The 23,322-nt window shown below is 34.6% G+C and overlaps 2 protein-coding genes across 8 annotated transcripts in view; one reads left to right on the top strand and one right to left on the bottom strand.

Annotated features, from left to right (window-relative positions):
• The window catches only part of LOC139996539 (glucose dehydrogenase [FAD, quinone]-like), an 84,981-nt gene that overhangs the window by 43,863 nt on the left and 17,796 nt on the right, over positions 1-23,322 (bottom strand). The gene's annotated exons all lie outside the window — the stretch shown is intronic.
• Positions 101-23,322, top strand: part of Krt95d (phosphofurin acidic cluster sorting protein KrT95D) — a 184,606-nt gene continuing 161,384 nt past the window's right edge. For 5 of the 7 annotated variants that reach the window (XM_072020924.1, XM_072020926.1, XM_072020930.1 and 2 more), the window contains exon 1: positions 101-281. In XM_072020924.1, coding sequence (XP_071877025.1) covers positions 178-281 — 104 coding nt within the window. In that variant the 5' untranslated portion in view covers positions 101-177. The other 2 variants (XM_072020929.1, XM_072020932.1) reach the window with 2 other exon arrangements.

The raw sequence follows: 23,322 nt of genomic DNA on the forward strand, positions 1-23,322 counted from the left end.
CGCGTTGTTTACTTCGGTTATTCTCCGGAAGGTGTCTTCGTACTTTTCCGTAATTCTTCGTCGATTCACGAAACGGTCGTTCATATGGCGCCACAAGCGTGATTAGTCAGTCAGTCAGCCGCGAGCCGCGGTGAACTGAAGGTGTAGTGAGTGTTTCTGTGGGCCGACGGGCCAAAAATGGCGGAGCGTACGAAGACGACAGCCCCGGCCACCCGGCCCGTTCCCATGAAGCTGTTTGCCTCCTGGGAAGTAGATTGTACTGCACCGAACTGTATACCCAGGTAATCAATAATCAATCGTAGATTCTTGTACAGCTTCTGTGTTACACGCGATATTCGCATTGTTACTCCGTTGTCACTGGTGGACGCCAGACACTCGACGGACATTCACGGTATTCACACGCCCTTTTTTCCATGATCATTCGCATTTTTCTGTTCGCACCCCTGCCTCAAGGGCACCAGTGTTCGCGTACTGCTCTGACCTTCCATCGGATTAACGTGTTTCTTTTATAACATACGCCAGATAGGTTATTCGGGATGCGTGTCAGGTTGGGACTGCGTGGCGCGCTCTGCCTATTGTAGGATGCTAGCTGTCAATCGGATGTGACAGATGACCGAACGTGTGCATCATAATCTCGATCCCGATATTCACAGTGGTTTTATCTCGTCGATAGTCGATCGATATCGTTCCAATACCGGCGATTTTCCTTTCTTTTTTCTTTCTCTATTTGTTTATATTCGACGGTTTATACTCGACTAAATGTAAGAGATTCGATGCAAAGAGAAAGAGAGAGCGGGAGAGTGAGAGAGAAAGAGAAAGAGAGAGAGAGAGAGAGAGGAACGAAAGGAAAGTTCAAAGTTTTGTGTACGAGTATACCGACATTGGCTACCGGGAAAGAATTGTTGCTATGTTGTAGGTCGAATGGTAGATGCTTAGTCGCGTGCGAATAAACAAGTCAAACAAACAGTCGTGTGTTGATTGTGCGTGTACGCTCGTTAGGTTAGAATATGTTCCGCCAAAGTTCACGCTTTCGTGCAATGGGATATCGTGTTCGAATGTCATGGTTGTCCGTTTTCACGGGCGCGTTAATTCGATCTTAGCTTCCGTTTCGTGATATAATGTCCCATTGAATCATTTTCTTTCCTCGTTACGCATTTCTATGCACCGATGAATATTCGAAAGTAAACAGAAGCCTTCATGCAGGATATAATATACGAGTAATCCGTAAGTACGTTAATCACGAATTATTTCTGCTACGTATTTTTATGAATAGTTCACCATGTTTCTTTCTATTTGAAACGAAATAGACAGCGGCCATGATTCCAAGTGAATAACCGTTTATTATTAATACACGTTATTACATTTTGTTCGAATTTAAGGAATTTAATCCTTAATTGTTAGATAATGAAAGTTTGGATTAGATTTACGTTTGGTATTTAATTTTTATTTGTAAAATACGATAAAATCACGAGATAAAGGACGGTTGGAATATATATATATATATATATACACGTCCAACCAATATATATATATATATATACATACACGCGTATATATATTTTATTCGCCTTTGCGCTAAAATAGGACTGGTTTTATCGCAATTAAGTACATTTAACATTAACATTATAATGTTAATAACTTGTTAAAATACGATATAGGATATATATTATGCATTGAGCGTTAGAGGATTAAATTAGTCGCGTACTCATGTATTAAAGATTAACATGCAAATATTCATTTATTAATCGATTATTCGCATGTATTTACGTATTAAAAAATTAATAGATATATCTGCGAATGTATACGTTAGCAGATACATATTTAGCACTGGAATTATCATCTTCTATAGCGTAAAATTTATATGAAGGAAATCGAGAATTCTACGTACCACTATCTATACATTTTCCAAAAAAATGATAAAAATTCCATCATCAAAAAATATATAAAAATATCTGCACAATATGAATAATTATCTGTGTAATGATAATAAATTTATAAAATTTCTCTGAAGAATCGACAGCTGATTATTCCGTCGTGTTAAATGTTAAATCAAACCTTCCAGTCGTTTACAAATATATTTTAATTTCATTTTTTTTTTTTTTTTTTTTTTTTTTTTTGCTCAAAATTCTTCTTGAAGGCCGCGCGGTACGTTCAAGGTGGTTTTTGTTTTGCGTGATATTTCGGACGTCGTTGGTAATCGATCGAAGATATCCAATAACCAATAACTTAGTAATTTTACTACGTGACATCCGGCTGTTCCGGATCTTATTGCCAGTCCTTCCCGATAGAGGTGTTCTTATTGCGTATGAATCGCTTTGTCGTTCCCCTAACGCAATTCGCTCAAACGTAATTTATATCCGCGTTAGTTGCGTCGAGTTTTTTTTTTTTTTTTCTTTTACTTTTCCATCCGGCGCGACGTTCGCATAAATTGACCCGATAATAATAATAATAATAATAAATGTCTTGAAATTTATTAAAAATAAAATCCATAATCTTCCATCATAAACGATACGTAATCCCAATGATGGTCATGAGTTCTTCCACAAATTGGGATACGGTATAATTAAAACTTGCGCAATCCTCCTATTATAACGTTACGTTTCAATATAACATCATTGTTATTACATCGTTTATTTCATTATCGTTAATCAAATTGTTTATTTCATTGTATTATTGTCTTGCTGCGTTAGTAAATCAAATCGTTCGTTACAATATTATGCAATGTACACATAAGAAATAATTGGGATTAATCAATATTCTATCATTATATAACGTTGAACCGTAATTCGCTGCCGTGCCTGGCTATACTTAATGTGCCGCTTGGTACATTTAGTTTACACATGATAACGCAAGCAAGAAACTTTCAAGATATCGATTAACATGTCCGATGTAGACGATTCTCCAATTACCGCGAATAACGGGTTTCAAGCTACGTACAGACCTTCGTCGTTCTAATTAATACCAGTTGCGAATTACTCGAGGTCATAGACTACAATTAGTATCGCCGGTCGAATGAATTGACGATACACCGAGTTTCCTCAACGTTTTGCAACATGTATAAAGTATTGCTCGCCCCGTCTCTATGCTAAATCGGATATTCGTAATGAACGTGGTCCACCTGTTGGTTTCCAAGAGACGCGGGTGCTCGCCATTTGAACGAGCTAAATGAAACGATGAAACATACATTTGACCTGGGAAACGTCTTGCGCACCGTTGTCATTTCCAAGCGCAAATGCGGACAAAAGGGTTGAGCACTGGATAATAATTTTTAATTAACAAACGATGGAGGTTAAATATCCTTTGGCGATTGTTTCGAAATTTCCTGAACATCACTCGCGTGATATTAAAATATTACTCGTCCTGATGATCGCGCACGGTTATTTGGACGTTCAAATAATAGCAAATTCGTGAAGTTCATCTCAGAGCTCTTTGCATCGTTTTGTTCCTTTGGTTTATTTCGAAATGTTCGAAACGTGTTGAAGTTTACGAAAGTATTTTGGTTTCCGCTAAAATTGCAATTTAAAACGGCGGATTACAACTACTTGCTACGCACGACGAATATACTAGTCGCAGCACGAAATAATATTGCCATTTCTTTAACGAGTATACTCGTCGTATCACGAAATAATATTGCCACTTCTTTAACGAGTATACTCGTCGTAGCACGAAATAATATTGCCATTTCTTCAAGCGAGCATACTCGTCGTAGCACGAAATAATATTGCCACTTCTTCATGACGAGCATATTCGTCGTAGCATGAAATAATATTGCCACTTCTTTAACGAGTATACTCGTCGCAGCACGAAATAATATTGCCGCTTCTTTACGACGAGCATACTCGTCGTAGCATGAAATAATATTGCCATTTCTTCAAGTGAGCATACTCGTCGTAGCACGAAATAATATTGCCACTTCTTTACGACGAGCATACTCGTCATAGCACGAAATAATATTGTTGCTTCTTCATGACAAGTATACTCGTCATAGCACGAAATAATATTGCCATTTCTTTAACGAGTATACTCGTCGTATCACGAAATAATATTGCCACTTCTTTAACGAGTATACTCGTCGCAGCACGAAATAATATTGCCATTTCTTTAACGAGTATACTCGTCGCAGCACGAAATAATGTTTCCATTTCTTCGCAACGAGTATACTCGTCGCATCGCAAAATAATATTTCTATTTCTTCACGACGAGCGTACTCGTCATAGCACGAAATAATATTGCCACTTCTTTACGACGAGTACACTCGTCGCATCACGAAATAATATTGCCACTTCTTCGCAACGAGTATACTCGTCGCATCGCGAAATAATATTGCCATTTCTTCGCGACGAGTATACTCGTCGAGAACAGCTAGCCGGTTGATCTAGTTTGCCCCTGTGATCTTATCTCGAGCAATCGTATATGGTTAGTCGACATTGATAAAAGTAATAGTTGACATTAATTGGTATGAACAAGAAAACGCTAATTGTAGAAGCTGCGTGTTACGAGCGCGCCCAAGTTAAAGTAATTTATCTGACAAGAACAACAGTTGACATTAATTAGCGTAAATATAGAAGGTGGATCTAAACCGCCCCTACGAAAACGCCCTTAAGTCCAGTAGCTTAAGGTGTTTCTATCCAACGTTGAGATCCTGGAATGATGGCGATATGTGTTTCCAAGCGCGTTCTAAAAGATTATACAGATGTTTACATCGCCAGATATTTATCGCTGATAAACATGGAATTCGATCGACGCAGCTACATTCCCCGTTTCTCTTTCAATTTGCCAGAACATTGGTCCCAGTTGTGGCAAGAACCAGAACAACATTCTCCCATCGTATCGTGGAAAATACAAGAAAAATACGAATATTTTCATTGGGTTGCATCGAGTGTTCAAATGTAACTGTCTTGCAATTACGCGAGGTGTATAGAAATCCTTTTATTCAATCGCCAAGTACCTGGCTTCGAGTACGTAACTTTAAGTACCCTAGAATCAGTCAGCGAAAGTATGTCAAGAAATACGAAAGTCAGGTAAAATATATTTGTCGTGAGTTCCTTCGCTACGTATCCATATTATACATATATTTCGGTCTGGCAAACATCGTAATCCGGAAACTCATATTACCCTGGTAAGTTCGAGGAAGAGAGACCTTGGTCAAGGTTAGAGTAGTCTGAGACGTTAGAGTTCTCACTTCGTTCGATTGTCCAACGTCGCCTTAGGATCGTTGCACTGTGAAACACGTCGAATAGGGTAGCTGGTATTTTGCATGAAAAATCTGCAGAATCATGCGTCTAACGTCCCGCTGAACTGGACAAACGACCAAAGAGATCGAGATCGATCCTGCCACGTTTTTTACCTTGAATTATTCAGGGATCGCAGCTTTCACGCGCTGCTCGCCGGCTACAGGGTCTTTGGAAAATATTTACAATTCTAATGGAAATCAGAGAGGCTCATGTGCTACGAGCAGTATGGTCTTTTGTAGTTGACCGTCGTCGTTAGAATCGGTCATTTCATCTGAATTCTAATTAGTCCTAGATTGTTGCTAGTCCTCTGGCACGACAATTATCTACGAGGGATAGACAACTGCGCTTCGTCTGCTCCACGTATTACAGTCCATAGCTATTACGATTTAGTTATCGTTGCAACTATACAAACAGGAAAGTAACGTTAGATAGAAATAGTAAAAAAATCGTAAAATACGTGCGGAATATATTTTTCAGTCCGACAGGACGATAAGTGATATCTGAATCAACCTTTTATTTTTTATCATTCGACTTTACCAGGCTGGGATTTCTGTTATTTTGTACGTGTACCCTTGTCTCGTTTGTAAGTAGCCGGACATTCTCAGTTCCTTTTATGGATTTATTATGTTGTCCTATGATTTCGATGTCACTTTTGCACAATATTAATTAGGCAATATTTATTCATTTATTTATGTACTTAGTTAGGGGAAGAAAAAGTAACCGAGTAGATTATACATATAAGTACGTGTCATGTTATTTTTTATTTGTAATTTATTAAATATACGTAGAAATGAAATTTACAAAATTACATGCTAACGTGCAGTAAATTGTAAAGTAATATGGATTAGATAGGGTACGGTACAACAAATTCTAAATTAAATGGCTGGGCTGAGAAAAAATATTAATTGAAGAATAGACACCATTGAAGTTTAATATCACGGGGTTGAAATCCATATATCTATATATAATAGTATTAACAATATATTTATTATAATATTTATTATATAATATATATAATAGTACATATACTTATTATAATAAATATTCTAATACTATTATACATAGACATATACTATTAAACATATAGCATACATAAAACGTATTAAAAATACGAAATATATATTAATACTATTATATATGTCTGCATATGTCTATATATAGTAGTATTAATATTATATGATAATAATAATTATTATTAATATTATATAATAGTATTAAACATATATTAATACTGTTATATATATGTCTCTGCATGTGTCTATATATAATAGTATTAATATTATATAATAACAATTATTATTATTAATATTATATAATAGTATTAAACATATTAATACTATTATATGTCTGCATATGTCTATATATAATAATATTAATATTATATAATAGTATTAAAGATATATTTATACTATTATATATGTATATATATTAATAATATATTTAGTATCAGATTTTTTAATAGCAATTAAATATTATAATAGTATTAATAATATATTTATTATATACTATTATATGTCTATATATAATAGTATCAATGATATATTTATTATAATATTTATTATAATATATATGTACTATTATATATTATATATGTCTTCGCTTACGTACCTTTATATTATTTGTGAATAAATGTTATAATAAATATATCATTGATACTATTATTTATAGGCGTATAATAGTATATAATAAATATATTATTAATACTATTATAATATCTAATTGCTATTATAAAATCTGGTACTAAATATATTATTAATATATGTTCACATATAATAATATTAATATATGTTTAATATCGTTAATACGTTTTATGTATGCTATATATGTTTTAAATATGTTTAATAGTATATATTTATATATAATAGTATTATAATATATTTATTATACTATGTATTAACAATATTTATTATAATATATATGTACTATTATATATATTATATATGTCTTCGCTTACGTACCTTTATATTATTTATATTATATAATAAATATGTTATTAATATTATTATAATATTTAATTAGTATTATAAAATCTAGTACTAAATATATTATTAATATATGTTTAATATTGTTAATACGTTTTATGTATGCTATATATGTTTTAAACATGTTTAACAGTATATATTTATATATAATATTATTATAATATATTTATCATACTATGTATTAACAAATAATATAAAAATACGTAAGCGAAGTGATACGAAGGTATATCAAGATGATAAGATTATCGAAAAAGTGTTGTCTCCCGTCTGTTCTTTATCTATTTATCTATTTAATGTGTCCGTTTCTCGCAGAGTATTCCTTGAATATATTTCTATACCTTTTACCTGTCGTTCAGTTACCAATTTAATTTAAGATTAATAAACACGAGGACAGGGCAATGAAACTGTCCAAATAATTTTTGCCCACGTTTTCGTTTACTCGTCCTTGTAATAACTTTATCAATACAGCAGAACCTCGATTGTCCGAGATTACGTAATCCGGATGATACGGAAAGGTCTATCGGTGTTCGTAAATCGTACAATAGAATCATAGAAAACGTTTGATAGCGTAACATTGTTCGTGCCGTTAGGTTTAATTAATCGTCTAATCGATTGAAAGTTCAATTAACCGCTTTCACAATATCTGACTATTCGCGCTATTTTTTTTTTATATTTTATTTTAAAGAATCTAAAATCAGGTAGAATTGAAAGCTTTTCGAATAATACGAAGCAATTGGCTATATCGTTCGTGAGTAAATATTGCTGATATTGTCCAAGGGCAACACGAAGATGGCGAGACAACAAGGCCATAAAATCACAAAGGAAACTAAATTCGTCAGATGTTTATGCGAAGTGTGTAAACACGTCAGCGCTTGGCTGTATGCGTGTATCTGTGAAGCGAAACGCAAATGAAACAAGCTTTCCAGTAAAAGTGGAAAACTGTTTACAAGCTTACAAAATAATTATTTGCCAAGCACATAATCTTTCGATAAACAGGTTATCCGACGGAACGTTATTTTTCTAATTCTCAGTTTTCAACGTTTCTTAACGCATCTGACAAACGTACATCTTTTTCGTCGCTCAAAAAACCCCCAAAGAGACTACAACGTTTAACAATTCCAATATTTTATTAAAAACCAATGAGCATGTTTAAAAATATTCTTAGGGACGTATACCAGCGCAGTATCCTTGAAAACAGTTTCTTCGATAGAGAAGTATCGAGCAATGTTTACAAATATACCGCGTCACGCCCCACCCTTTTTTTCCATGCGGTATTTTTATTGGCTGGAATTCCTTTCTTAGTGGCAACCATTTGCCCTAAAATATTCGCCAATAATCTTCTAGTAAGAGACCGCGAAATGCACCATGGCAGTTACGCCAGAAGCTCGAGCGATGGCGCACGCAGCAAATCTTTCAATATGTCTTCTTATGTTGACAGAATTCCTTAAAGATTGGAACTTTCTGCTTCTGAATCTTTTCGAAAAGTACGCGGCAGCTCAGGTTTCTTTATGCTCGTCAGAGCATAGTACGGTCGTTAAGGCATTAAGGGAGAGATAACCGCGGTCACCATGGCAGTGAGTCATTGAACCATGGAGTCGCAACATGGCTAGAGGAGATCTTTCCTTTAGAAGTTGACGCGCTGGCTCGTCTCGGTCTGTCAGAGAACGGGTCACTGGTTCACATCGTACGACGATTATTTCGCCTGGTGAAATACCTACGTGCACGATATGCGAATAAATCATCTACTAGCATCAGCAAACAGGTAGAAAATCATTATTACGCGGTCGGAATAAATGTCGAGGAGCGTGGTAAGAGGGTTAAGATACCACTTCACCCTTGGTTCGCAGCGTTCCTTCATTTACATGACAAAGTGGTCGCGTTTTCTCATCGCCTGGGAACTTTTCCCACCTCTTTTGCGGTTCTCGTTGCACGGCAGACAGGCACACGCTGGTCGATTCCGAGCACGCAGCAATCGTATTGAATACATCGCGACCTCGCCTCCGTTACGTTTACCCAGACCGGACGAGTGTACTAATCGCAAATCGCCACTCGACGATGGGGGATACGCGCGGAGGACGCCACAGGCCAATGCGAAATATCCGCAACGACAGCGAACGTTTCGAGAGCGTAGTGTGTGTGCGTTCGTGGGTACACGGGCGGTTCACAAACCGATCGGTGTAGCTACGTTATCGTTGAAACCGAGGTAAATAAGGCTTCTTCGAAATGATTGTAAAAAACCGACGATGCTAGCGGCGAGGCGATGAAAAAACAAGGAAAGAAAGAAATGATTTTATCGTAGAAGATTTATTGCACAGGGAAAAGATTGTATCGTAAGATGATGTACAAATGGACCTAACTGCTGTGTAGTTGACGTAGTGCGTGAATTTAAGTGGACTTAATCGATGCAGCTTAGGGACTTAATTGATTTTTCAACTGAAAAGTCTAACGATAGATTAGTTTCCGAACGACTTGGCCAATTTTCAGGGAACGTGCGCTAATTGGCTTCTCAACCCTCCCTCTTCCGGCACCCGTCGCAGAAAACTGTTAAGTCCGTAGTTGTATGAGTCATATTTCGAAATTTCATCGGCCCTGTAACGAGACACGACTGTCGTGGCTATGCCTGAAACTGAAAGCAATTTAGAAATATGGTTTTGTGTGTGTGTGTGTGTGTGTGTGTGTGTGTGTGTGTGTGTTCTATATATGTGGAAGCTGACAAGATATTTACTTAACACACACACACACACACACACACACACACACACACACACACACACACATCCATCACGTTTCTAGATTATATATATACGCACACATTCATTTATATTATATATATATACATTTCTATGTCATCTACATATATATATATGTAAGTTGACAAAATATTTATCTTAACAAACACACGCGCGCATTTGTAGATTTTATATATATATATATATATACACATTTCTATGTCATCAACATATATATATGTAAGTTGACAAAATATTTATCTTAACAAACACACACACACATATTTGTAGATTATATATATATATATATACACACATTTTTATGTCACCTACATATGTATATATGGAAGTTGACTAAATATTTATCTTAGCAAACACACATGCATTTGTAGATTTTATATATATATATATATATATACACACATTTCTATATCATCTACATACATATATATGGAAGTTGGCAAGTTATTTATGTTAACAAACACACACACGCATTTGTAGATTTTATATATATATACACATTTCTATGTCATCTACATATATATATGTAAGTTGAAAAAATGTTTATCTTAACAAACACACACACACACATTTGTAGATTATATATATACATACATTTCTATGTCATCTACATATATATATATATGTAAGTTGACAAAATATTTATCTTAACAAACACACACACACATTTGTAGATTATATATATATATATATACACACACGCACATGCATTTGTAGATTTTATATATATATACACACACACATATTTCTATATCATCTACATACATATATATATATATGGAAGTTGGCAAGTTATTTATGTTAACACACACACATTTGTAGTTTATATATATGTATACATACATTTCTAAATTATGTGTATATACACACACATTTATAAAATATACATATGCACATATGCACACACATTTCTATATCTAGTTGACAAGTTATTTATCGCAAGCGTATATTTAGTAAAAATTAGCGTACAGCATGAACAGCCATTTGAAGGGTATAAGAAGAGTCAAATGCGGTCTTAGTGAATATTGAAGTTCATCAGTGCAATGCATAATAATTGGTTATGCTAATTCATAATAAGGGGTAATAATAATTGACTGTTTCAATTTTTCGGTTTTCTATATATACACACTGTTACATTATTGTACACGTTATGTATTGTTTAAATATCTTGTAATTTTCATGTACGTGTATTTTCAAATTGGTTACATGACTTGATCAGTATAGTCGTGATATAGTCGAGTCTCGTAACAGTATTTGATCAGTTAGCTGTTTCTGACGAGTATACTCGTCATGAACAAATAGCACTATTTCGTGTTATGTCGAGACCTGTCAGTAATAAAATTAAAAAATAAAACAGTCGTTCCGTTGCAATTACGATGGTCATTTCGTTAATTCTATAGTATAACAACCATACGTATTCTGTGTTTGACGAGTATACTCGTTGTACAGGATCGTCTCCCCGTCGTTTATTTCAGTTATTAAAAACCATCGTTCGCGATGTCTCACATCCCACAACGTTCAACTTGCTTGTATTTTCGAGAAACAATTTCGAGAAACAACGACGAGTATATACGTCGAACGCAGGTTAAACGCTCCTATCGTAAATTTCACGAAGAAAGTAAAGCAAACCGAGGGAGCATCACATTTTCATTCGATAAAAAATTAATAATTAAATAGTCAAAATTAATAATCAAATAATCAAAATTAATAATCAAATAATCAAAATTAATAACCATATAGTCAAACTTTTGTTTTTTATAAAATACATAGTTTTACTCGAAGCATAAAGAGAAAATACCACTAAATATCATTTATATTACTTTTTACTAAAATTTTGGCTTCTTTTAGTTAATGGTAATTGTCTATTTTACACGACGAGTATATACGTCGAACGCAGGTTAAATGCTCCTATCGTAAATTTCACGAAGAAAGTAAAGCAAACCGAGGGAGCATCACATTTTCATTCGATAAAAAATTAATAATCAAATAATCAAAATTAATAACCAAATAGTCAAACTTTTGTTTTTTATAAAATACATAGTTTTACTGGAAGCTTAAAAAGAAAATACCACTAAATATAATTTATATTACTTTTTACTAAAATTTTGGCTTCTTTTAGTAAATAGTAATTGTCTATTTTACACGACGAGTATATACGTCGATCGCAACAAAGTAAAGTTCTGCATCGACGTGTGTACACGTCGAGCGCAGTTGAACGGTTAACGTGTCCAGCCACGACCAGTCGTTTCTCGAGCAATATCGAAGAAATGACGCATAAAATTTGCTTCAATTTACGGCTATCCGCAACGCTGTGTTTCTTTATCGTCGCTGCTGCTGCCAATACCTCGCATTTGCTCATGGAGATCGCCTATCCGTCGTGCAAATCATCCGCAAAATTTCACTTCACGTTTCGTTCCCCGTCTTCCGTTCCTCGCGTAACTTTTTCGCCGAGCAACGGCTCGGTTCGATCGCTGGCGTAGCAGCCGAACCGATTCGTCATCGATGCGCCCAACAAGCAGCCTCGTTTCGTGTTTCCTCCATTGTTTCTGCTCATCGCAGTCGAAAGTTGACGTCAATACTTGCGTCGTGAGTTCCTTCTTCGCGTGAATCACGAGCGTTTGCCTCGCCAAGGAAATTCGATGGCAAACGCGGAAGTATCGCTGGCTACGTCGAAATGCTATCCGCTTTCGTAGGAAGAATTTACGCGACGATTTTCGTAGTCGCGTAGAAACTGTGCGCAGCGCGCGCGGATCATCCACATGGCTGGGTCTCTCTTTACAAAACTAACTAAAATTGCAATACAGTTGAAAAGTACTGCAACGCTTAGCTACTTAGTTACACATTTCCCACAAGTTGCATTTCCATTGTGAAATTGTTCAGACGAGTCGAATATCCATAATCTTGTCGCGTATGATCAGACAGAATTTTCATGCATCAACGGGAAATTTTCCAAGCGTGGAAGCTTCGCAATGAAAGTTCTGATTGTATTTAGCATTCAGTGCGAGAGGCAAATCTCCACGCGCAGATAACGTAACAGAAAATTGTTGGTTTTTACAATTTATTTGCTAGGCGCACCATATGTGTACATTGCAATTCTCGTGCAAGTTAGGCTGGGAATATTTAATTAGTCAGCTTGAGTGCAAGGAAAATACAAATGCAATTTTGGATACAATTGTATTTATTGTTGTTATTTTCTATTATTTTATTCATAGACACAGTCGTTGCCTATTTTTCAAAATTATTTTTCAAAAGATTCTGAGTAGACTGCTGGCTATACTTAGAAAGGAAATTTTCTCAGATGAGTAATCAGTTTAACGAAGTATAATTGTTGGAAGTTGCAAGGTATCTACCTCGTAATAACCGAAATTGGTGGCATTCGGTCGGAAAATTTGATATCGAATGGAAAAACGGTTCGCCATAAGCAGCTTCGAGAATCGATATCGACATGTTCTCGTAATTTTTGTTTATTTTTTCCAACGTTTCTACATATACGCAAATGCCATAACTCGGACAGAGAGAAATCTCGATTCCAACTATTGAACACTTTTTTCCTTTCATCTGTTCCACTCGAAGTTCGGACTGCGTTTGCGTATGATATACGTTACGAGCAAAAATAGAGTAGTTTTTTTAGAAGCAATTACTCATCAGGGAAACTTGCCTTGTTAGCGTTTAGCGTGTGGGATGAATCTCCATCAAGTGATAGCTTAATAGAAAATTATTGATTTTTACTATTTACTTATTGAGTATACCATGTACATACACACACATACATATGTATAATTCTCCATAAGTCAGTTAGTCGAAATACGTAGTTAGTGAGCTTGATTGCGGTAGAAATGTAATTATAGATACAATCCTGTTTATTATAGACATCTACAAACTGATTGATGATCGACCATTGTCTAGTTTCCAAAACTCATGAAAAACTGGAGGAAAATTGCTGGTTACATTTAGCGTTTAGCGTGTAGAATAATTCTCCATCAAACGATAACTTAATAGAAAATTATTGATTTTTACTATTTTCTTGTTGAGTATACCATGTACATACACATACATACATATGTATAATTCATATATATATGTAAGTTAGTTGGTCTAAATGAATAGTTAGTCAATACAAACAGTATAAACACCCACAACAAACTGATTGATGATCTACCATTGTCTAATTCCCAAAACTCATGAAAAACTGGAGGAAAATTGGTGGTTACATTTAGCGTTTAGCGTGTAAAATAAATCTCCATCAATAGAAAATTATTGATTTTTACTATTTAGTTAGTAAAAATACCATGTACCTATACACACATACATATGTATAATTTTGGTGTAAGTTAATTAGTCTAAATACATAGTTAGTCAATACAAACAGTATAAATACCCACAACAAACTGATTGATGATCTATCATTGTCTAATTTCCAAAACTCATGAAAAACTGGAGGAAAATTGCTGGTTACATTTAGCGTTTAGTGTGTACAATAATTCTCCATCAAGCGATAACTTAATAGAAAATTATTGATTTTTACTATTTACTTAGTAAGTATACCATGTACACACACACACACACACATACAATTCCAAAACTGATGAAAAACTGGAGGAAAACTGCTGGTTACATTTAGCGTTTAGTGTGTCGAATGAATCTCCATTAAGCGATAACTTCATAGAAAATTATTGATTTTTACTATTTTCTTATTGAGTATACCATATACATACACATACATACATATGTATAATTCTCGTGTAAGTTAGTTGGTCTAAATGTATAGTTAGTCAATACAAACAGTATAAACACCCACAACAAATTGATTGATGATCTACCATTGTCTAATTTTCAAAACTCATGAAAAACTGGTGGAAAACTGTTGGTTTTACATTTAGTGTTTAGTGTGTAAAACAAATGTCTATCTAAATATAATATAATAGAGAGTTATTGATTTTTATAATTTATTTATCGAGTACACCTGCATATATATATATACCTGTATATGTATCTATAATTGTTGCGTAAATTGTACTCGAAATATGTATAATTAGTTGTCAGCTTGGTTGCAACAAAAATGCAATTATAGATCCGATCGTGTTTTTATTATAGATTCGTACAACAAACTGGTTGGTCGTTGCCTTGTTCTCTCGTAACATTACCGAAACTCGTTGTTGTATCAGTGAAATGGAATGCGCGATCAAATTTCTACGCCGCTTATTTTCGTGATATCTCTTCCCAACGTATCGTCGCTCCTAATTTTTGAAGTGCACGCGTATATTCGTGTACGACACACACACACACACACACACACATTTCGAAGAAAGCGCGAATATATATATATGTATGTGTGTTGCGTGTAAATTTCGTCATCGTATAAATCGGTGAGCGTATAAATCAGTATGAGTCAATATGATCGAGAAAACATACGTAAGATACGATTAATTGGTTTAATATTCAACTCGCCTATCGCTATATTTATTTATTCTTTGATATATGTTATTTATTATCAGTATCTATCAGTAACTATAATGAATATAGAATATACATATATGCAAAAATATTATTTAAGTTGTAGTATAATTAGTTGTCGCGAGCTCTTTGAAAAGTATGTTTTTAAAATGTGTCGTATTGTTTACACTATACGCAGTTTTTTCATAATAATTATTTATATTTCTTTATTTGCACGTTTTGTTTCGTTTTAGTCTACAAATATTCGAAACATGTTGAAATTTATGAATATATTTTAATTGCCACTGAAAATGCAATTGAAGCAGTGCATTGTAACTACTCTTTACGCATGACGAGTATACTCGTCGTGACACGGAATACTGCCATCTCTTCATGACGAGTATACTCGTCAAAAACAACCAACTGATTAAAATACATATTATTTAACAGTCGTTTTTATATGCTTCCTATCTTTCGTTGGCTCAAACCTGCCTGCTTTTTATCGACGTCTGCGAACTGGGTCGATCGAGACCCCTAAAGCTTTTTCAGGTTTTCGTGTTTAACAAAAATCTCACAAAATTCTCTAATGCTGTTCCAAGCTTCTAGAATGTCATACAACAGCGTTTGTTGCTACCAGTGTTATCTGAATTTTTCTAACGAATAATTCATTTTTATTATAATAATTTTTGTAAGGAAAGCGCATCTATAACAAAAATAGGGAAAAAATGAAAAATGAAATAAAATAATTGGTTGAAAACGAGCCTGTTAATATCCTTTAATAGTCGTTCTCGATAAAATTTCTCGTTTACGTTATTGCGTTCGGATTGTACGAAAATCGATCTGCATTTTAACGAAACGCGTGTTATCGTTTACGGTTTGTTTTCTGGAAACAATTGATGAAATAGTTAATACAGCAAATTTCTGTCATATCGTTTGATTATCGATAATAAAGTATTTGCATTTCGTTTTCTAATGACGCGTAACAATAAACATTTCACTAATGATGCCACCTATTTGCTTCGTTGGCGATTGAAAATAAAAGCAATAATTGTATCTTGATTCTGCAATAACAACTTCAGAGTAGTTGTACAATTAACTCTCGTATTGATTTTACAGTAATTAAAACCATGTATTTCGTTAAAAACACACCGTATATTTTTTTATCGTTTAACCTAAGCGTCTAGCTATTTTACGATAAATTCGAATCAACTTCATCTAAAATAAACTAAAATCAACTTCACTGTCCCGCTATCACAAATATTATTTTCACTTTGGGCGTTGCTTGGGACATACGACGATACACATGCACAAATTTGTTCAATGCATTTCAATACATTCAACTGATTGATCTTCCATTTTAAACCTTCTCTTTACTAAGTAGAAGGTTTTCAAAAAAATTGTTTAAACATTGATATCGGCTTCTTATTATTCAATCGCACCATGTAAAACGTTCTGTTTATAACGTTCATTGCATTTTTACTGTTTCATTTAACCGCATGAAGATACGGACGAACCTAACCCCAACCTAACCTCAATCTGACCCCAACCTAACCTCAAACGATCATATTTTACAAATTCGCATAGAATTTTTCACGAGAATCTGTCCTGTGCCGATTCTTTTATTCGTTACTGTCATTTCAAAATAATAAGAATAATAAATAATAACAATAACTTCAGAACAGTTGTACAATTAACTCTCGTATCCATTTTACAATAATCAAAACCATGTGATTTGCTAAAGACACGCCGTATATTTTTTTATCGTTTAACCTAAACGTCTAGCTATTTTACGATAAATTTGAATCAACTTCGTCTAAAATAAACTAAAATCAACTTCACTGTCCCGCTATCCCAAATATTATTTTCACTTTGAGCGTTGCTTGGGACATCCGACGATACACATGCACAAATTTGTTCACTACATTCAACTGATTGATCTTCCATTTTAAACCTTCTCTTTACTAAGTAGAAGCTTTTCAAAAAAATTGTTTAAACATTGATATCGGTTTCTTATCATCGCACCATGTAAAACGTTTATAACGTTCATTGCATTTTTACTGTTCCACTTGTGGCCATCAATTAGGTTGCGACTGATCGGTTGATGTCGCGAACGAGATTAATGCTCAACATGGTGGTAAATTAAAAATGCTAAGTATGTTTAGGTTGTTTATTGATCATTTTTATAATTTTCTAAGAGAATCACTAGCACATAAAGGTACAGAACTAAGTTATGTTCACTTAATACGGTTTAGTGTAGCACGAAGAGTTCTACCTTCTGATGAACACTGTTTTAACACTCTGTTCACGCTAGCTCAAAAAGCTTCGCCTGGTTCTTATGTTCTAACGTTCCATCTGTTGATTTTCATTCTTAACATTCTTTTATGGGATGCTAATCTATTACTTCAAATCTTGCAATCTTGTGTACTCTCTGGTATTGCTGATTGATACTAGACGTTTACTTTATACCTGACCCATCGGCCACTTAGGCTATTTGTTAGCCTCCTAATTAGGTCCGGATCATAAGCTCTACAACTTGGCAGGTAAAAAATTCGGACTTTCCCAAAAGAGGCAGATGTGCTGTCCGAGTCATAAATGGGTGACCAATCCAAATCCCAAACAGTTTCACCGAACATTTTCTATGGGAAACCGCGTGAATTGGCGTCCGCAGTCACCAACAGTTGGAAAACGGAAGACGCGAATCGGCGTGTGTTAATTTCACGGCTGAATTGTCTTATCGGCAATGCTATTATTTTCTCGCAGTTGCGCTCCATCAACACCATGTGCTCGTCGCAATAACGCGAGACGTAGGATATTAGGAAATTATATAGCAATTACGCACTTTGAGGAAATCGGTTTCATCCAGTGGATTTAATGGCGAAGCTCGAGTTTCACGTCGTTGATGCTTGTCGTTGATTGCTTTTATTCATTAGTTTAGTTTATTTCTCACTTTCGCTCGTTTCGCCCTATCACCCTCCCGTATCTCATTCTTGTCACTTTTAATTACCACGCTGTTATTTATGCTTCCCAATACCTGGACAGATAATCTTCATAATCTGTGTATTTAACGTTGTAACGAGGATAGTGGCACTTTTGTTTTCTTTTCATTAAAATGAGCACATAATTGCACAGTGGGTGCCGTGCAATGGAAGATTAAGGAAAATTGAAAATAAACAGCTGCAAGTGTGTAGAATATTCTTCTTTAGATGACACGTTATCCGGTGTATTTCTCCCCTTTCTTTTTCTTTTTTCTTCTTCGATTTTTAGAGGAACGTGTGAGACGTGAAAAGCAAAAAAGTGGAATATATTTCGTAAATAAAATATTCGCAAATATCTGCCGATTGTTTTCTTTTTTTTTTACATTTGTAACTGTTTTGAATTGATGAATAATTGAATAATTGAAACTGTTCTTTCGGAACGATAGAAACGCAATCGCCGAATCGAGTTGATCGTACTGCGTCGTTAAACGATTTTTAGTATCGCAACAATTATCAGGTGTCTGGAGCAAAACAAAAAATACACGTCTCGGGCCACTTTCATAATCACTGACACACTTATAACGTCACATTTGACACGCATCCTAATTGGCAGAATAATTGGAGGAATTTTTTGTTTCTGTTCCATTGAAAATTAGTATTCTTTACACATGGAAATTTCTTGATAGAAATATGCTTCTAATTGGATTAGAAACGATCCAAAATCCGAGAAACTTGCAATTATTAAATGTTTCAATAAATTAAAAATTTCAATGAAATATTTCATATTTTGTTATTATAATTAATTAATTAATATTTATGTTACTTACAATTTCATTATTTCTAATTAATCATAATAATATGTTATTTACAATTTTTTGTAAACAAACAATCCTGTCGTGTCACTTGTAATCTAATCTAAGCTCCTCGTAATAATCAGAAATCTCTGGCAAAGTTATTACAGACGTTAATTAGCAAAGCACGCACGTTTATGCAAATTTATTCTTATGTTATATCTTAATCGTATGTTAAAGAAATAGGATCTGGATAAACATTTTCTTCGTTCTCTAACTGTTACAAATAGCGTTCGATGTTTCACACTTTCTTGCACATTATACGTGTTCTGTACATTCTGCGCATCTCAATTTTGCATTTCGATTTTTCATTTCGATTTTGCATTTCGATTTCTCGTTTCGAATTACATTTCGATTTTGCATTTCGATTTCTCGTTTCGAATTACATTTCGATTTTGCATTTCGATTTTTCACTTCAATTTTGCATTTCGATTTTGCATTTCGATTTTGCATTTCAATTTCTTGTTTCGATTTTACATTTCGATTTTTCACTTCAATTTTGCATTTCGATTTCTCGTTTCGACTTCTCGTTTCGATTTAGCATTTCGATTTTGCATTTCGATTTTGCATTTCGATTTTGCATTTCGATTTTGCATTTCGATTTCTTGTTTCGATTTTGCATTTCGATTTTGCATTTCGATTTCTTGTTTCGATTTTGCATTTCGATTTTGCATTTCGATTTTGCATTTCGATTTTGTATTTCGATTTCTCGTTTTGACTTCTCGTTTCGATTTCTCGTTTTGACTTCTCGTTTCGATTTTTCATTTCGATTTCTCGTTTCGATTTTGCATTTCGATTTTGCATTTCGATTTTGCATTTCGATTTTGTATTTCGATTTCTTGTTTCGATTTAGCATTTCGATTTCTTGTTTCGATTTTGCATTTCGATTTCTCGTTTTGACTTCTTGTTTCGATTTCTCGTTTTGACTTCTCGTTTCGATTTTTCATTTCAATTTCTCGTTTCGATTTTTCATTTCGATTTTTCACTTCGATTTTGCATTTCGATTTTGCATTTCGATTTTGCATTTCGATTTTGCATTTCGATTTTGCATTTCGATTTTGCATTTCGATTTCTTGTTTCGATTTAGCATTTCGATTTCTTGTTTCGATTTTGCATTTCGATTTCTCGTTTTGACTTCTCGTTTCGATTTCTCGTTTTGACTTCTCGTTTCGATTTTTCATTTCGATTTCTCGTTTCGATTTTGCATTTCGATTTTTCACTTCGATTTTGCATTTCGATTTTGCATTTCGATTTTTCACTTCAATTTCTCTTTTCGAATTTGCATTTCGATTTTGCATTTCGATTTTTCACTTCGATTTTTCACTTCGATTTTGCATTTCGATTTTACATTTCGAATTTCATTTAGATTTTACATTTCGAATTTCATTTAGATTTCTCGTTTCGACTTTGGATTTCGATTTTTCATTTCGATATTTTATTTCAATTTGAAGAATCAGAGACCGCTGGCAAAGTTGTCACTAATCATTAGCAGACTACATCATATGTTTACGCAATTTAATATTTTTGTCTACACGATCAAACAAACGTTAAATGTAAAATTTGTCTCAGTCGCCAAATATTGTAACATATACTATGATTACTATACTTTGGGTATATCCCGCGTTTCTGTATATCTCTGTGTCTATATTTTTTCATTAGAACACACACATTCTGTGCATTTCTACACATTTCAATTTTTCCTAAATGCATGAACGTGTGAAAACAGGCTACTGATGACCAATGACTAGACTCAGAAATTCGTATTTTTGCCTGTATGATTAAACAAATGGCATCTAATGAACAATTTATCTCAATCGCCAAATGTCATAACATGCACTATACTTACTATACTTTGAGTGTCTCCTATATCTCTGTACATTTCTATTTATATATTGGGTTGGCAACTAAGTGATTGCGGATTTTGTCAACACCACCTAATGACAAAATCCGCAATCACTTAATTGCCAATAATAACGTAAATGCTTGCGATAAATACGACGATGGATTCTGGAAAATCGAGTTTATTTTGGAAACAAATAAAATTATATAGAATAACAATTAATAACAAATCTGCTACAAATTTTACCTGCAAAATCGACAATCGATTTTCTAAGTTCTAAATATCCGTTCTTCTCTCGTGATCCTAATCTATTCAGCAAAATAATAAAACAAAACAAAAGTGAAACTATCGGTTGGCGGGTAGTTCGAATTCAACAAAATTCACATAAATATTGTAATATATTTATATGTTTATAACACACATATTTCTTTTTTTTTTATGTGCTTTTTTGCACTCTTGAATTTCTCCATAAACGCGAAGAAATCCGATATCTGGCCGCTAGTCATAGTACAAAGCGAAGTCGTTGGTGGACGAAGAAAAAAACAACGGGAGAAAGAGGAAGAAAAACGGAACAAGAACGAGAATCGAGAGTTTCGAGCGGGAGAGCACTGTCGCGTGCATTGGAACCACGAGCGACGAAAAAAAGTGCACAGTCGGCCGGGTTCGCGTCGCCGCGAATGCCATCATGCGATCAGATCGATTCGGGTCACCGATTTATCGATTAGTCCTGTCGATTTACTTGCTTCGTTTTTTCCGCCCCAATGAATGGCTTCTTTATCTCTGGCAATAGTTGAAGTCGAGAAGTCGTGGTACGAGCGCAGCGTCTGGACCACTTTTTTACGTAGCGACCGAGCCAGAGCGATCTAGTCGCGCGAATTTTCTCCAGAATTTCCCCCAGTTCTTACGCAAAACACGCTTTCAGAAGCAAGCAGATTTTCCACCTTTTTTCTTTAGAAATGAAAAACACGAGGTACTTAGGAATTTCATCTGAGATTTTATGCAAAATCTCGAACCAGTTGGTTGTATTCGCTTTTTTCGATGCTTTATGTTGACGGTAAAACGGTAGCAAAAAATGTGCACGTAAAATAATTGTTTTCGCAAAATTAAAGGTATCTTTTGTATCTTGCTTTATAAATTCGCTTAACATCAACGTTATCTTCCTTTCTAATATTAAATTCTTGAGTTTTGTTGTCACATTTTTGATCGTTTTGGTCATTTTTATTCGCCATAGCACACCGATATATTTTTATAATTTTGAGGATGGAAATTGTAGTAAAAACGTTTAACACGTAAAAAATTGCTGCGCCATAAGCATAGTTTCTCTATGTAAAGAATCAAATGCACGGCGCATCGCACGGCGAAAAGAAGTCGAGCACCGCGAAGCTTACGATTAGCAGCATACGGTCACCCGACGGTTTTTCAAACTCATTTTTCTCGAAAACGAAGCCCCAAACGAAAAAATGTTACTCTTCTTTTCCGACTTATTTTTTCACGTAGAATCCCCACCCCAACCCTTGTATACGTGTCTATGTATGTATACGCTGCGTACGTATGTCTTCACACGTGCTTCTTCTCCCTTCTATGCACGTAATTTTCTTAATAAATTACTGTACTTTTCTCAAACTTATTTTACTACAAGAACACAGTGATAACACACGTAGCACGTAGAATAAAACTGCCAGTCAACAACAGGTTGTTACGCACACGTACGTCTACATAAATAGTCCAGTTTTCGAAGACTGAAATACGATACGCAGGTTTTCGTCTACGCGACGCGTCTGTGTGCCCAGTCTGCTGTGTTGTCGAGGCTGCACTGTATGTGTGCACACATATACATAAGACTCGAGGATGTACGAACTGGTTCGACGTAACTTAAAATCGAAAAACAGATAAGAATGATAAAAAGCGCGTCGTACAAGAATCATTAACATTCCCATGTCGAAATACGTATCTAGTTATGGTAATTGCTACTAATTATAGCGAGCAAAGCTACAAGTTCTTGGAATTTATCTTATCGTGGTGAAATGACTCAGGATATATTATAGAAATATTTTGATATATCGAGTCAACCAGATATCCAACGCCAATTCGAAATACGTAGCTATCGCTATTCCGCGTGGCGCCACATACAACGCGAAAATAAATCCACGTTAAAAGCAGCCATTTTCCATTACGATCGCTGACCATGCGAATAAGAAACCGCGTCATTTCGAAGGTCGTTGTGGGTCTACAACGAAATCGGTGAATTTATAGAATT

Source organism: Bombus fervidus, chromosome 18, assembly GCF_041682495.2.
Source record: "Bombus fervidus isolate BK054 chromosome 18, iyBomFerv1, whole genome shotgun sequence".
Lineage (NCBI taxonomy): Eukaryota > Metazoa > Arthropoda > Insecta > Hymenoptera > Apidae > Bombus > Bombus fervidus.